At 38.2% G+C, this 15197-nt stretch overlaps 1 protein-coding gene across 2 annotated transcripts in view; it reads right to left on the bottom strand.

Moving 5' to 3' along the window:
- slc6a20 (solute carrier family 6 member 20) overlaps positions 1-13934 on the bottom strand; it is a 40320-nt gene extending 26386 nt beyond the window's left edge. For both annotated transcript variants that reach the window (XM_028031723.1, XM_028031725.1), the window contains exons 1-7: positions 13756-13934; positions 7093-7233; positions 6902-6993; positions 6161-6388; positions 5884-5994; positions 5534-5775; positions 4797-4959 (exon numbers count right to left, since the gene is read on the bottom strand). In XM_028031723.1, coding sequence (XP_027887524.1) covers positions 4797-4959; positions 5534-5775; positions 5884-5994; positions 6161-6388; positions 6902-6993; positions 7093-7233; positions 13756-13879 — 1101 coding nt within the window. In that variant the 5' untranslated portion in view covers positions 13880-13934. The remainder of the gene's footprint in view (positions 1-4796; positions 4960-5533; positions 5776-5883; positions 5995-6160; positions 6389-6901; positions 6994-7092; positions 7234-13755) is intronic.
- Positions 13935-15197: the final 1263 nt, after the last annotated feature.

Below are 15197 nucleotides of genomic sequence, written 5' to 3'. Positions count from 1 at the left end.
AGTAGGATGGCCCTATGTGCCAAGTCAGTGAAAACAGATGTGAGGATCGGAATAGCTCACTTGGCTTGTTAACTCTTAAGGAATAGAGTTAATGGTGACTGATAAAGCCGTCAGTCACAACCCTTGCAGTAACTGTATAGCATACAGGTGAGGGAAAGCTTCTACTGAGGATAAATGACCGGATCCAGACAGTGAAGCTAGTAGCCAACATAGTCTAGACCCATCCCTGCTCGAAGGCTAAAGAGAGGCTTTGGGGGATAGACAACTCGAACCGACAGAGAGACGGAGTGATGGATGATCACTTCGAGGAGGAAAATCTGGGGAAGAAACCGGAGGAAGCCGGCCGTCCAGATCCTTTGGAAAATGAGGAGACCTCAACAGAACTGCATCAGCTTTCTGCACAGCTACCCAGGGCACCCAGGGCAGCGGATGGAAGGTTTGTTCATCAAGAGCACAGTCCCATGGGGTTCAGTCTGCATGGATGTAGCAGAGCCAATGGGGACAACAGGAAAGAGAGGTGAGAAGTACCTCTTGGTGCTGATGGACACAGTGACAACTGCTAGAAGAGCAGGTCTTCCCCTGCAGAGGAACTCCGTTCACGTCACAGAAAGCAGGGAGGCGAAGACACTTCTCCTTTTTGCTTAGAGAAGGAAAAGGGAAGTTGCAGCTTGAAGTGTCACTGAAAACAGGGCAGAGAGTTTGGATTAAAGCTCAAGATCGGCCTGCAACTACGGTGATCAAGCTGAGATTCAACGCCCGAGATTTTGTAAAGTAAGTACTGAACTTCAACACAGTACTACTGATGAAGAAAGGGGTCCATGAGGAAGCAGTGCTCAAGCCAGTTCTTAGCTACAGTGAACCAGAACATTACGAGAAGATGGCCAGAGAATCAAGCACCATGCCATCCTACAGTAGACTGGCCACTATTACGGGAAGGTTGCCGTTCAAAGAACAACTTCAAGGCTTTGGACTGGGAGGGCCATGAAGAAATTGGACTATGCTAAAGAAGAACTCCTGTCACAACCTGATGGATTAAACTGGAAAAGGGGCTGAAGTCGTGAGGAAGAAGCGGCGTCATAGAAAATCACCAAGATCAATTCTGTAACAAGGCATTGAAGTCAGACCCAACACCTGGAAGGTATGGATGGAAATCTGTTTTTTAAAGAAAAGAAGATGCCACTTGTACACTGTGAAACATTTGAAGGTGGTTTAATTTGAAAATGAGAGTCCACCTGCTGCCTTGAAAATGTAGTTCAAGTCCACAAAATTGTTTTGGTTTTATCTCAGAAGTTAGTTTATGAAGTTGATTTAACAACAAGAGACAAGTTATCTAGAATTTTTTTGTCTTGAATTCTGCGTTTTACTTAATGCCTTAAATTTAAACAAAATAGTTATTTCACAATAGGAGGGAGAAAACTATTGTCACCTAGTAAAGGAGCAGACATTTCTCTGTTAGTTTCATTCACAATATTGAGTTAAAGTAAATGCCTATTTTACTTTAGAATTATTTAGATTTTTGTTTCAAATTGCATTAATAAAATTTCTGATCTGATAAAATTTTTTGTACATCACAATGAATTCTGCTCAGAAACATCTAGTATGAACAGGGGTTTTTTTTTTTGATGACCTAGGAACTCTAGTTTATTCGACTCTTAGAGGATTGCAGAATGAATAAATGCTTAAAACAACTTACGATTAAATTTATCTTTAATGGACTCACACATTTAGATTTAAAATCTAAAACTTGCTGAATCTATTTGACTTAACAAATAGAAGATAGTAGAAACAATTGAAGACGGCTCAAATGTTTTACAGTCTATGTGTGTTATCAAACCAAACGCAAGCTGAATTCACCACTCAATGCATGGCATCAGAAGCTTATTTTACAAGCCTACAAGCAACCGGAGGACTTAATTGTGTCCCACACGATGGATTGCATCCACAGAAGGAACTGTTTTGTTTTTGTGTTTTTTCCACCTTCATCACACTTCAACCTGGCTGTAAGTTTTGATGAACGGGTCCAAAGACTGCAGTTTTTTAATTGGACAATTCCTGATGCCTCTGACAACTCCAGTACCCCTTAACGACCCCAGCTATGGAATAGGATCATGATTACGGATAAAGCGTCATGATGCTTATGCTTTTTGCTTTGCTCTGCTGAACAGCCAGAATTTTTTTTTTTTGAGGCCTTCTGTCTCAGCCCATCTTCCCTTCCCTAAAGAACCATTCCACATCCTGAAGAACCGACAGTTCATCCAGCGAAGGTTCCTGTAGAAGAATCAGAGCGATCCAAGTTTTCTTCGACATTCATCACCTCATGGGGGAAATCAAAACTCCATGGAGGGGGTGTCAAGAGAAGTGGAGTTTTGATGACTACACTGAGCCCTCTGTGACAACTGATGAAGAATCTGCATCTTCACATCCCAGACGAACCTCTTCTCTTTCCAGGGGATGAGGACGGCGAACTGCAGGAGGGTGATGGACTCCCAGCATGTGAAAGGTCTGACCTCGTGGAGGGGGTGTCAAGAAAATCCGAGCTCATCCCACTTCCCCATGCTGGAGATTTAAGTTTAACAGTAATAATAAATAAAGTTATCTTTAAAATGAATCACTCAAGTGACATCAAGGCCCAACAGTAGACTTAAGTGTCAATAAAATAAATCTGGTTGTGTGTGTTGTTTTTGTCTCATGCAAACTTTGCTTTAATTCTACTTTTTTCTATCTAATCATAAGAAATCATAGTCAGTCAGAGAGAGTCATTAAACAGGAAAAGCAGGTTTCCTGGAAAAAGAGGAAGTATGTTTCCAGCCTGCAGATTTATAAAAATAGCTGAGACTATTTTAAAGCATGAAAGTTTTAAAAAATTAAATCTAAACATTTTGAGTAATTTGATAAGATTCAAAGTAAAATACTTATATTAATATTGATTTACTTGTAATAATACTTACACTTATATTTGTGAGAACACTTATAAGAAAAACAAGCAAATGTAACTTTGGTATCAAATAATTAGAATAATAGATTATTCTTGGTTTCTTTTCAGAAAACATCTGTAATAACTCACATTAAGATTATAATAAGAATAATTAATAAGTTATGGTTATAAAATTATAAATGAATGCTAAATCAGAGAAGCTAAAGAAAATAAATGTAATATAAATGTGATTTTGACATTGAACTTGAAATGGTGTAAAAAGGTGTAACTGCAATTAAACATCACTGATGTGTTGGAGGTAGATGGTAGGTGAAAGGTGACAGGAAGGGAAAAAGGGGAACTAACAGGAGAGCAGAGATGATCAGCACCTTATATGGAAACAGGAGGTTGAGCAACCCTGAGACATTAGCACAGACATCATGACATGATGTCTCTTAAGACAGTGATGGATATGAGATCATCTGTCTAAGCAGACAGCCAATGAAAACGCACCAAAAGGGTGGATAAACCCTATATAAGGTGGGTGCAAAAGAGGAACCTTTTGTTGGATCCTCCGGGCAGCTTCGAGCCAAGAGATGGACAAAGAACTCTGCAGCTGAAGAAGAGCCGGGGCCACAGAGCCGAAGACTGTCCTGCTCATGGAGACCAACCCGTCTGGCCCACAAACTGTGGCTTCGAATCGCACTTCTCTCATCGGCTGGGTTCAGACCCCAAAGACAAAGATGAAGACAAAGGCAAAGGCAAAGACAAAGAAGAAGAACTGGTGCCTTTTTTCCTGCCAGCACCAAGTCCTGTGTGACCTCAGCATCCATGCGGAGAGGAGGCTCATCAGACCTGCGGAGATCCTGGCCTTCATCGATCGGCGTCTTCCTCCTGCTGCAGCACCTTCTTCGTCGTCGTGCCAGGTCTGGGGTTCGAGGCGCCAGGCTCCGTCCGTCTCTCTCAAAGGTTCCCTTTTTTAGTTCTCAGTATCAGCAGTAGGGAAAGATAGACTAGATGATTGATTTTACTTATTTGATTATTTCTGCTACTGAATTAAGCTGTACTGACCCTTGCAAAAATGCCTTACTAATAAAATATTTAGCATAAAGAAAATCTAAAAGATGTTGTGGACATTCAGTTAATGAGTCACCTTAAAGTTCTTTGATGGTTGTAAAATAGCTGTGATGTTTGATTCTGGAGAGGAAAAAGTGGAAAATGTTTTTAGGTTGCTGGTAGCCCATATTTAAAACATCACCTTGGGACTCGCCCGAGTTACTAAAACCTACCTGGTTCAATAACAAATGCAAGTTGTAAAATAGAGAACGAGCAACCGTTAACAGGTGTGCTGTGAAACTAGTTGGCTGTAGGCTGCTCAGTCTGGCTAATTCACAGGGGGAAGAAGGGTGGGACACCTGGATGTAGGCCGTCAGATAACCAGGCGAATCGTTTCTCGAAACCAGCTTAAACAGAGTTTACTTCAGTTCTGGACAGGGTAAATCCCAGCAGATTTAGGAAACTCAACGGACCCGTTAGACGGAGAGCTGGTAGCACATCTCCCCTCTCAGAAGAGGAAGTACGAGAGTGAGAGAGTAGAGACAGAAAGGAGGGGGGGGGTGTTGCGCAACAACAATGGATAGTTTTAAAGCTTGGTTGGTTTAGTTTAGAAACAAAAGATGGTTAGTAGGAAAGGTTGACAAATAAGCTGGTGCTTCAGCCTTTATTATGTGAAAATGTATTTATCTTGGCATTGATACAATCTGTACACATTGACTGTAATAATATAAAAAAGTGAGGCTGTTTATTTATCAGGTTTTCATTTCTGATTATTACAACATGATGTTACAGCCCAACATCAGTCAATAAATGACAAGGTACATACAGTGCTTAGCTCATTCTCCAGGTTGCAGTCTTCTAGTTTGTTGCTAAGTTCAGCGAGCTGCTCTGGAAATGTTGTGTTCAGCTTCTCAATCATTTCAAACACATTGTTGATGATGATGCTGTCTTCGGCGAGATTGAAAGAGTTGAGCAGCAGTATGCGTGTCCTGAGAGAGAAGGAAGGTGGATGTTAATAAAACCATGGACCTGATGCTAACATAAAGCAACAGTATTACACACTAGCCAGTCAACAAGGATTATTACTGCAGTAGTACATAGCAAGAACTATGTTTTAGCTCACATCATGAATGGCCTTTAAAATAATCCAGGTCAAATCTCCATAAATGGCTATGTCAACATTTTCTCATGACCTTATATGGCCAGACAAGAGTATGGATTAGAAGCATTAGGATTCGTAAAAGGTGATTATGTCTATGAGATTTATGTCTGAATTGGAAGATAGACAACAGAATAATGTCCAACAGTGACAGGACAGGAGGATTGTGAACTGGGACAAAGAGAATTAACAGGCATTCATTGATATACAGTTGTCTCATCTGCATTTTACAGTTTTCATATGCATACATTTCAACAAGCCAAGACTACCAATATATATATTTAAGATGTAAAAAAACACAAGGTGTGCAACAAGAAGTCTTACATGTCTCCTTAAGGCTTCAAATGTTTGTAATGTTACTTAAATTCACTGGAACAGAGTCAAGCAACCTCAATAATACATACCTCTCCAAGCAATTCTCATAGTTGATAGTTGCCTTGAACCCATAGATGGCAAAGGTGACAATGGAGGCAAAGATGGATGTTCCACTGTTAATAAGGGAGACAATGATGGCCTGCCACTCAAAGTTGTTGTGGTACTGGTTGTAGCTGGCGAATGCTATGAGTGACCCAAAACCCAAACCCAGAGAGAAAAAGATCTGAGTGGCTGCATTGATCCAAGTAGTAGGATTGGCAAGTTCTTCCATCTAAAAGCACAGAGATGCACATGAAAATGAAAGCAAACCCCATCGTTCTGATATCTAAAGCAAGGTGATGAGGCCTTGTGCTTATTCCTAAAGCCAATCCATTCTCACCTTGGGTGTGAACATGTATTTGACACCATTTAGAGCTCCATGAAGAGTCATGCCTCGAATCAAGTAGATGAGCAGGACAACATATGGAAATGTTGCAGTGAAGTATACCACCTACAAAAGTCAAACATCACCATTATTGGTGCAATGCTTTTAATATGATGAGGTGGAAACAGGAAACAATATGAAGGATCACAATATTACAGTAAACTCTGTTATACATGCAATTACAGATTATATTATTGCTTTATTCAGTCTGTAAATAAGGAAGCTTTCTTGCCTTTCCAGTTGACTTTACACCTCGGATAATGAATAGATAAGTTATCACCCATGCAAGCAAGAAACACAGCGCCTGGCCTGTGTGAATGCCACCATTCTTTTCAATAGAGGGAGAGACATTAAGGGTTTCTCTGTAGAAGAAATATTGGGTGGGTGTAGCTTTTTCACACTCCTCTATAGGTCCGGTCCGGTTGGAATTCACAGGGCAAACTGCCCAGGGCAAGACAGACTTGGAGGGGAGGTGGTGGGGATGCAAGGAGCACAGTAGGACAGACATTAGAAGTCAACCAAAAAATATAATATCACAACTTTTTATTGTAAAATCAATAGATTCTGAACAGGTTTTAATTTAGACAGCTTTTTTCCAATTTAGTCAGCTAACTGACCCAAATTTACCTGACCCAGCTAAACTAAAATAGTCCAAGAATTTAGGAATATTTGAAGTCCTAAATACATGAAATTTAGGACTTCAAATATTTGGCTACAGAAGGTTTAGATTTTCCAAACTTAGATTGCACTTAGGTTAAGTCCAATATTACTACATAAAAGCTAATTCATAAAGCTAGAAGAAAGACAGGTAAACTGCTGAGTGTGTATATAATGAAGATAGAATGTAATGCGCTATAAAGATGATTTTAACATCTCTTTGCTTTGGCAAATTATCAACATGTTCTAATTCTTCACAATCTAACACAGTTTCAGTATTTGTTACAAAAAATAGAGCATTTAATAACCAACTCACTTGAAATGAGTGAAAGAGGTACCAGAAACTCCATGCATTGATAATGTTGTAATAGAGACATAAGTACATTGATGTCACAACACTGGCAAGTCCTGAAATGATATAAGTAAAATAGGATAAAGGTTAGAAAGCAAAGAATTAGTATGAAAGTTAGCATCAGAAAATGTTGTGTTTGTAATTTAGACTCTTACCAAGTCCCCCTAAATATGGGCTTATAGCAGTCCATGCACCGATGCTGCCCAGACGCATTTTCTGACCAATGGCCAGCTCCAAGTAGAACAGAGGCACGCCTTCCAGGAGCAGCATGAGCAGATAGGGGATCAGGAAACCCCCTGCAGGTGACAATATGAGGCTCAGACCACTCAGGGTAGCAAACACCTTCACTTTAACAACATCAATAAGGCCTGATGTTGCAAAGGTTCATTTTCAAAATTAATATGCCTTTTATAATTTCAATGATTTAAACGCTGTGCAACATCTGTAAAAACAATAGCTTAGAGGTAGACTAACTATCTTGGTAATTGACAACAATGTTATGGGAGCCAAGCTGAATGAAGAAAATTATAAACTAATAAGGTGAGTCAAAAACTGGATAATATATTCAGTTTTGTCCATTGTTGGTTTAAAGAAGATTTGTTGAAAGTGGCCAATATATTAATATCTAAACATACTTGCAGAGAACATTCTTGTCCTGTCTTTCAGTGTCCAACCATGTCACTGGCTACTGGCTGAGCTGTACATAAGACTAAATGGATGTGCTCTCTTTCATCCTCTAGACTTTAAACAGGCTCAGCTCATCTGTTAAGATTAGCTTCTCTTCTAGATGAAACTACTTGAGTGACTACTTTATCTACTCTAGTGCCATGGACTTCTTACTTTTCTCTAATGTAGAAATAACTCCTGGATCATTGCTTCTATTTCTCTGTTTGTTTTCCTCAAACCCCAGTTGGTTGTGGAAGATGGCTGTTCAGACTGAACCAGGTACTGGTTCTGCTGGAGGTTTCTTCCTGTTAAGGTGACATTTTCCTTTCCTCTGTTGCTACATGTATGAAGAATTGAGGGATTAGGGTTTGCTGCTATTCAATAACATCTTTTTAAGGGAGCATGAAATAATTCTAGCATTATAGAAACATAATAAGATAGAAAAGAACTGAACAGAAACCAGACTGATCTAATAAGGAACACAGAATCTACAATAACCAAAAAGGACTAGACAGAGACCCTACCAAGAATCACTAAAGAAGAAATAGACTTCAAACTAAATAACAACTAAACCTAGAATGCAAAATTCCTACAAACCAAACATAACTAAACACTACGAGGGACCAAAGCAAAAACAAACAAAAAAAACAGGAACAAGACAAATCTAACCAACATTACACTCTGATCCACCTCAGGGGAGATTCATAAACCCCTAACCACTATAAACTAGGTTGTGATACAAGTGTAAGACAGTACAAAGCAGATGCAGTACAACGTTGTGTCACATGCTGTAGCTTCACTTTCAAGACTAATAAAGTTATTACTTAACTTAAATATTAGAGAGAAGGGTAAGAATTAAATTTCTGGAACAGTTTTTTGTACAATTTCTTGAAATGCTGCTAAATGTCAGGAGGATCTTAAAAACTGTTTTTAGACGTGGAGCAGGGGACTTTTTTTTTTTTACCTTTGAACCTTCTGTTCATTCATTTGGAGTAAATTAATCATCTGTGTACGCTTTACAAGCCTGACCACGCTTAAATAACAACAGAGCAATAATCAACTAAGTACAGAAAGCACAGGCACTGTCACAATTTAGTATCTCCATATCACATTTATATACCCTCCTCCTGTTATTGAGGTTCTATGACAAATTATTAACAACAAACCATAAGCAAACACATTTGTAGAAAATCTAGTAGACTATTTTGTTACTTTCCTGTATCTGTTGTTATTGTTTTAAAGTTACATTCAATGTCTTAAATGCACCTTGCGCTTTCTCTGACTTACAGATCTTCCTGTCATCAATTGGCTGTTGTCCCTTTCATAAAACACTACAAAGTGGCATTAGGGCAACTATTTTGTCATGTCAAAGTGTTTTGTATAAGAAATAATGTGGCGAGGGAACTGGAAGTAAATCTGGCTCTGCTGCGCCTTCCTCTCCTTTTGCAGATAAGTGTGCTCTAGCTAGATGAGACTTTGGTCCACAGAATGTCTTTCTTGACCGTTTTTAAAGCTCTCAAATATTTGTGAGAGCCTACAAAGCAAGACTCGTACTGCATTCTGATAAGTGCTATTTTATGCAGAGGGAGGTGAATTTTTTGAGAAACAGAGGAAGGGGGCTTGATCATGACTGAGAACAGGATACAATGAAAGACTGGTTTCTCTCCAGAGAGCTTGTGGGACTTAAAATGCTTTAACGGCTTTGGCTCATGTTAAAGATTTGTTGAGAGGTTTTCCTGGAGAACTACCCCACTGTTTCGACCGGTGGAAAAAGGGGAAAAGGATTTACTTGGTCAAAGCAGTGCCAGTTGGTTTGTGACTTCCTGGCTGCCAGAACTTTCCATAAGTGATCCCAATGTGCCTCTCAACCCAACTGAACCCAGATGTCAGCAAAACTGGCTTTGATGAAGTACTTGTATAGAGTTGTTGCATACTACAGGACATAGACTTAATGCCATTACTGCACCAAACAACAGGAGCTGCTTGCTGTACCGTCTACATGCCACCTTCCAGTGGCTAATGTTCTGCCATGCCAGTTAAACCTAAAGGCTAGATGCAAAGAACTGTAGATGTAAGACATTGATACCAGCACCAAAACCCCAACTCTGAGCGGTGAAATAGTTTGATCACATAATTATTAACTCCATATCTAGTTAGTTTACAGAAGACTGTAAAATAATCACAGCAATATAATTTGAAGTTGATTAAAAATGGTCTTGTTGATCTCTGACTGATCAGTAGATGTTTATCAACTACCAGCCAGTGAGTTGTATTTCACATCGGCTTTTTCATGGCTGCTGTTTGACCATTGACAGTTTTTTCTGTGCATCAATGATGGATATTTTTTCCAAACATGGAAAAATCATTCAATTTTTCCTCACCTTTGTAGATGAATGTTAGGATGAGTAAGTTGCTTTTATGCTGATCTCTAGTCCCTGGTGTAAAGCAGAAAAGGTTATTTGATTACATAAGTATATATACTTATGTAACAAATACTTTGTTAAATCTTCATTAACAAAATATGGAAATGTACTTGTTTTTAAGCCTAGTAAACAAACTGGGGTTGTCTTGTTCCTATTTTTTGTTTTTGCTTTGGTCCCTCGTAGTGTTTAGTTGTGTTTGGTTCGTAGGAATTTTGCATTCTAGGTTTAGTTGTTATTTAGTTTGAAGTCTATTTCTTCTTTAGTGATTCTTGGTAGGGTCTCTGTCTAGTCCTTTTTGGTTATTGTAGATTCTGTGTTCCTTATTAGATCAGTCTGGTTTCTGTTCAGTTCTTTTCTATCTTATTATGTTTCTATAATGCTAGAATTATTTCATGCTCCCTTAAAAAGATGTTATTGAATAGCAGCAAACCCTAATCCCTCAATTCTTCATACATGTAGCAACAGAGGAAAGGAAAATGTCACCTTAACAGGAAGAAACCTCCAGCAGAACCAGTACCTGGTTCAGTCTGAACAGCCATCTTCCACAACCAACAGGGGTTGAGGAGAGGGATCTGGGGCAAGCATTCTAGAAGCCTAGTGTCAGGCTTCTAGAATTTAAGACATTTTTGTTCGAGCTGCGTCTTTAAAATTATGTTCAAAATAGCAGGCATACAAAATAAAATTCACATTAAAAAAATACAAAAATAATTTATGCATTTAAAAGAAATTATGTGAAATAATAATAAAAAAAAAACATTATAAACATCCTTCAAGGCATTAAGGCATGGTCAGTTTGGTGCTAATATCATCCTTACCAATTTGATGTTTTCTCAGAACTCAAATTTACAATAAATTAGAAGTTGGTGGAACACTAGTGTCACAGTTCAGAGTAAGGCAAATTTTATGTAACCATGGACTATGAGAGTAGAGTGCCCTGCTCCAAAATCAACATCAAGCATGACCAATATTATCAACATTCACATGAACAGGCCAAAGAACTTCTGCAGAAAGTTTTACCATCTGAGGAAACCAGGGTCATGCTATTTAACCACAGTGATGAGGCAACTGCTTGGAGAAGCAGAAGAGAGACATTGAGACATTAGAATACTGTACCAATATTCAAACAAGGTGATGATTGCATTATGCTGAGTGTCTGTTTCTGCACCATTAATACTGATGCATTGCAGGAAAATAATAAAAACGGAGGACAAATCCAAATTCTTTAGTTTTACCTCCAATCAACATCTTAAACACAACTGGGCTTTACAACAGAACCTTAATCCCAAATACACATCAAAACATTGGATAAAGTAGGCTGAAATATATGGCTGAAATGGCCATAACTGAAACCCTATTGAAAATGTATGTACTGCATCTAAACGCCAGGCTGGTGCCAAGAGGCCAACAAATTTAAATGGACTCTAGCCAGCATTATTCAGAACCTTGTCTATAGAAATGCATCATTTCTTTTTAAGTTGCTACAGGTCAAATTTCCAAACATTAGTTCAGGTGTAGTTATTTAATGAGATTGTATGTATAATTTTGACACTGTATATTTATTAACATTTCAGACGATAAAAATTGGTATTGGTCAAAATCAAAATTGATAATCGGCAATCAACCAGAAAACTTCAATTAGTGCACCCCTACTTAAGATAGAATATATACACACATATTCATGACATTCTTTGATTAAATTAATTTCTCTGAAGTGTAATTAGAGGAGTTAAAATTTTAATTTGTACCAGGTGAGTCTTTCTCATCTGAGAATGTGGACCCTAAACTTAACATTGAGAAGTTTAATTTATTATCAAACTTTATCAAACATCCGTTTTGAAGCCAAAAACCCCAGAAATATTTAGGGCCGACAACAAGAATCAACTCATTTAAAGTTAGAACTCAGTTTCACACCAACACAAACATTCTAGCATAAATGTTTGGCTGTCGAACTGGACCGCTCAAGGTCGCTGTCATGCTAAGTTTCTATTAGTAGCTCCACAAAGGTTTTTGATAAATATTACATTACCAACACGCATGGAAACATACCTTTATCTTGTCTTTTTTCTATTCTCCCTGTTTCTGAAGGATAAGTTCTGTTTTGAGACATTGTTTTATTAACTTATCTTCCACTGGAGCTTTCTACGTTTGGATGTGCTCTGCACTTTGCGATGCAGGTCATATTACAGGTGAAGGGTGACCTACCTCGGCCACCAGGAGCCATCCAAGAGCAATTTTTTTTTTTGTATGAATTCTACAATTAAATCACAATTTTAGAATGTTTTGGTAATATAACATAGGAATCATTAAAAAAAATCAGTTCCATGTAGGGGGGCCGCTACTGGCCTCTTAGTTGCATATCCTGTGGGCCAACCCTGCCCAACTGGTTGGAGAGAGGATTAGGCTGCTGCCCCAGCAACCCGACCCCAAATAAGAAGAAAAGATTGGATGAATGGATGCATGGATGGACATTAAGCCCAAAAATCCTAACATAAATTTTTACAGTAAACTAATATTCAAAATTTTAAAACATAGCCATTAAAAAATGAAAAAAGTGCCTTTTGGTCAAAGAATAGGCATGTTTGTGAAATTTTATGATGTCTCATCATAAACATTTGAAGCACACTGGTTTGCAAAACTGAAAGAGGTTCATTTAAAAGGTGAGCAATGACAACAATCGGGAAAATTGCACTCTTTCTTCAAAGCAGTTCTAGGGATGGAAATAAAACATGAAAGGCTCCTGATCACGTTGTTTCAGTAAATCATCAACATCTTCTAATCCTTCGCAGTTTTATCTCTGCGTGTTTTCTCCCCTTCCTCAGAAAGAAGCAAACTAATGATGTACAAAGATTGTTTGCAATGTTTAAACGTACTACGGCGCACATAGTAGACTATATTTTAAACCATAATCATAGCCCTTAAACTATATCGTGTCTCGTGATCTCTCGTTGTTTATTCCAAGGTAATGAGCAAGTTCTTAGAATTTGAGGTTTTCGGTAACATTGCAAACACGCACAAAGTGGGTTCTGCTGACCCTGGACTTGTTTCCACCTGCAGAAAATGAACGTACTGCGGCACATGGACACACGGCGAGGAAACGGACATTCTGCCACCACGACATCTAATCAAATATTTTACACCCCGCAGTCACGACTTTAAACTATAAGGAAGAACTTTGGAATGAATCATGAAGATTTGTCCGTCATTTTTTCTTCATAATTAACAATCTGTAAAGTAAAATCTCTTCATCTTTTAAACCCCAAGAAGTAATTATTTGACAGAAATGCTTTCCACTGCACGCAGCTCTGTGGTGTCCAGTGTTATTTTGTATCTGTGAAACAACAGGCTGTTAACAATAGCAGCTCTGGGTTCCCTTATGGAAATTTACCACCAAACACACGTCTCTCTTTAAAACAGTCAAGTCCCACCGGGGTTTGCAGCTGCTCGCTGTGCCACAAAGACTTCTTCATACTAAGCATTCCACATACATTTAGTCTGCCAACTACTTTTCAAGCTTGAAATAAAGCACAGCGTCTCATTTAAAATATTAAATAAAATGACCTGGCTACATTACTGAACACCATTGATCTGATACATGGAATGAAACAGATTCCGCACAACTACTGTTCAAACAGCTTTAGCTTCCACAATAAAGAAATAAAGTAGACCACAAACATCTGACAAACCTGGACATTACAGTAAAGTAATCGGAGATAAGAATGCATAACTTACCTCCACCGTGCATTTGACAGAGGTAAGGAAACCTCCACACGTTTCCCAGTCCGACGGCATATGAAACACAAGCCATTACAAACTGCATGGGACTTTCCCAGTTGTCTCGAGCATCCTTTGCCATGCCTGCGTTCTGTGGAAATGTTATTCGCACAACAGTCTGTGTGCTTCTAAGTTTTCTGGGATTGTACAGTGGTCACTTGAAGTAGGAGGGTCTGCAGAACGACTGACGACAGACAGACATGGAGCGAAGCTACTTGGATCATGTAGTTCTTTAACAAAAAGGAATTATTTGTGATCAAGCTCAGTGGGTCTATTTGTTACATATTTTGATTAAGACATACATTCACCCCTTTTCACAGTTGTTTAATATTTAATAAAGTCATAAACCAAACTAAAATTTAAATAACATGCAAAGTGGGCGGGGCTTGCATATGAAGGCCTTGAATATTTAAATAGTCCAGTCTTCGGTGGAAAATAACCCTAGCAAATGACGCGGAAGAAACATTTGGATGCTTAGTAAAAGCTATGAGTCTTAATAGTTTTTGTTGTTCTTTAAACAAAACAATCAAAAAACCTTCACTACATTACAACCATTTCTTATCATTGATAGTATAGTTCTCCAGACTTAAATAGAATAATTGATTTGTTGAGTCATCAAGTACTTCAGCTCTCAGTAGTGATGGCTGTGTTTTTAAAATATTACTAACAAAATACATACTATTAAAAATGATGTTTTTTGCATCCTCCTGAACATTGTACTTGGTGGTTCAGAAAGTGTGGTAGCATTAGATGATGCTCTGCTTGTATGATCCACACCAAGTAAGACTGGACTATATATATATATATATATATATATATATATATATATATATATATATATACTGTATATATACTGTATATAATGTGTGTATGTTCATGACAGAATAATAAAATCTGAAATATTAATATTAATGAACATACAATGTTGTCGTAAATATACTGGGTTTAATCAAATGCTAATTTTCTGTTGTCTCATATAACTAACAACACAAACTACATTCTGTAAGGCTGTAAGGAGAGCTGAGTCCGCCACAATATACCTGAATATCCAGAGGTCATACAGAATTGGTCGTAGACATTTATCTCTCTGGTATGGAGATAAAACAGTCTCATAATTCACAAATGCGCAGATCAACATTCACACAGGATGAGATCCATATGTAAATCAAGAGATATTTGTGTTTGCATAAAAAATACAAGCGTTCTGTTCATTCGTGAACCTCGATTTGTGCATTTGTGAATTATGAGACTGTTTTAGCTCCATACTCTAGTGCCTAGTACTTCCAACAGGTGATTAATTGTATCTGAAGCCATTACCCTAACCAGGTATATGAAAGGTGGAATGTTAACTTTGCAAACAATTATTTCCTTTTACTCCTTTATAAGGAAGACACACAAGA

Source organism: Xiphophorus couchianus, chromosome 11 (genome assembly GCF_001444195.1).
Source record: "Xiphophorus couchianus chromosome 11, X_couchianus-1.0, whole genome shotgun sequence".
Classification (NCBI taxonomy): Eukaryota; Metazoa; Chordata; class Actinopteri; order Cyprinodontiformes; family Poeciliidae; genus Xiphophorus; species Xiphophorus couchianus.
This window is presented reverse-complemented; position numbering and strand designations above follow the sequence as displayed.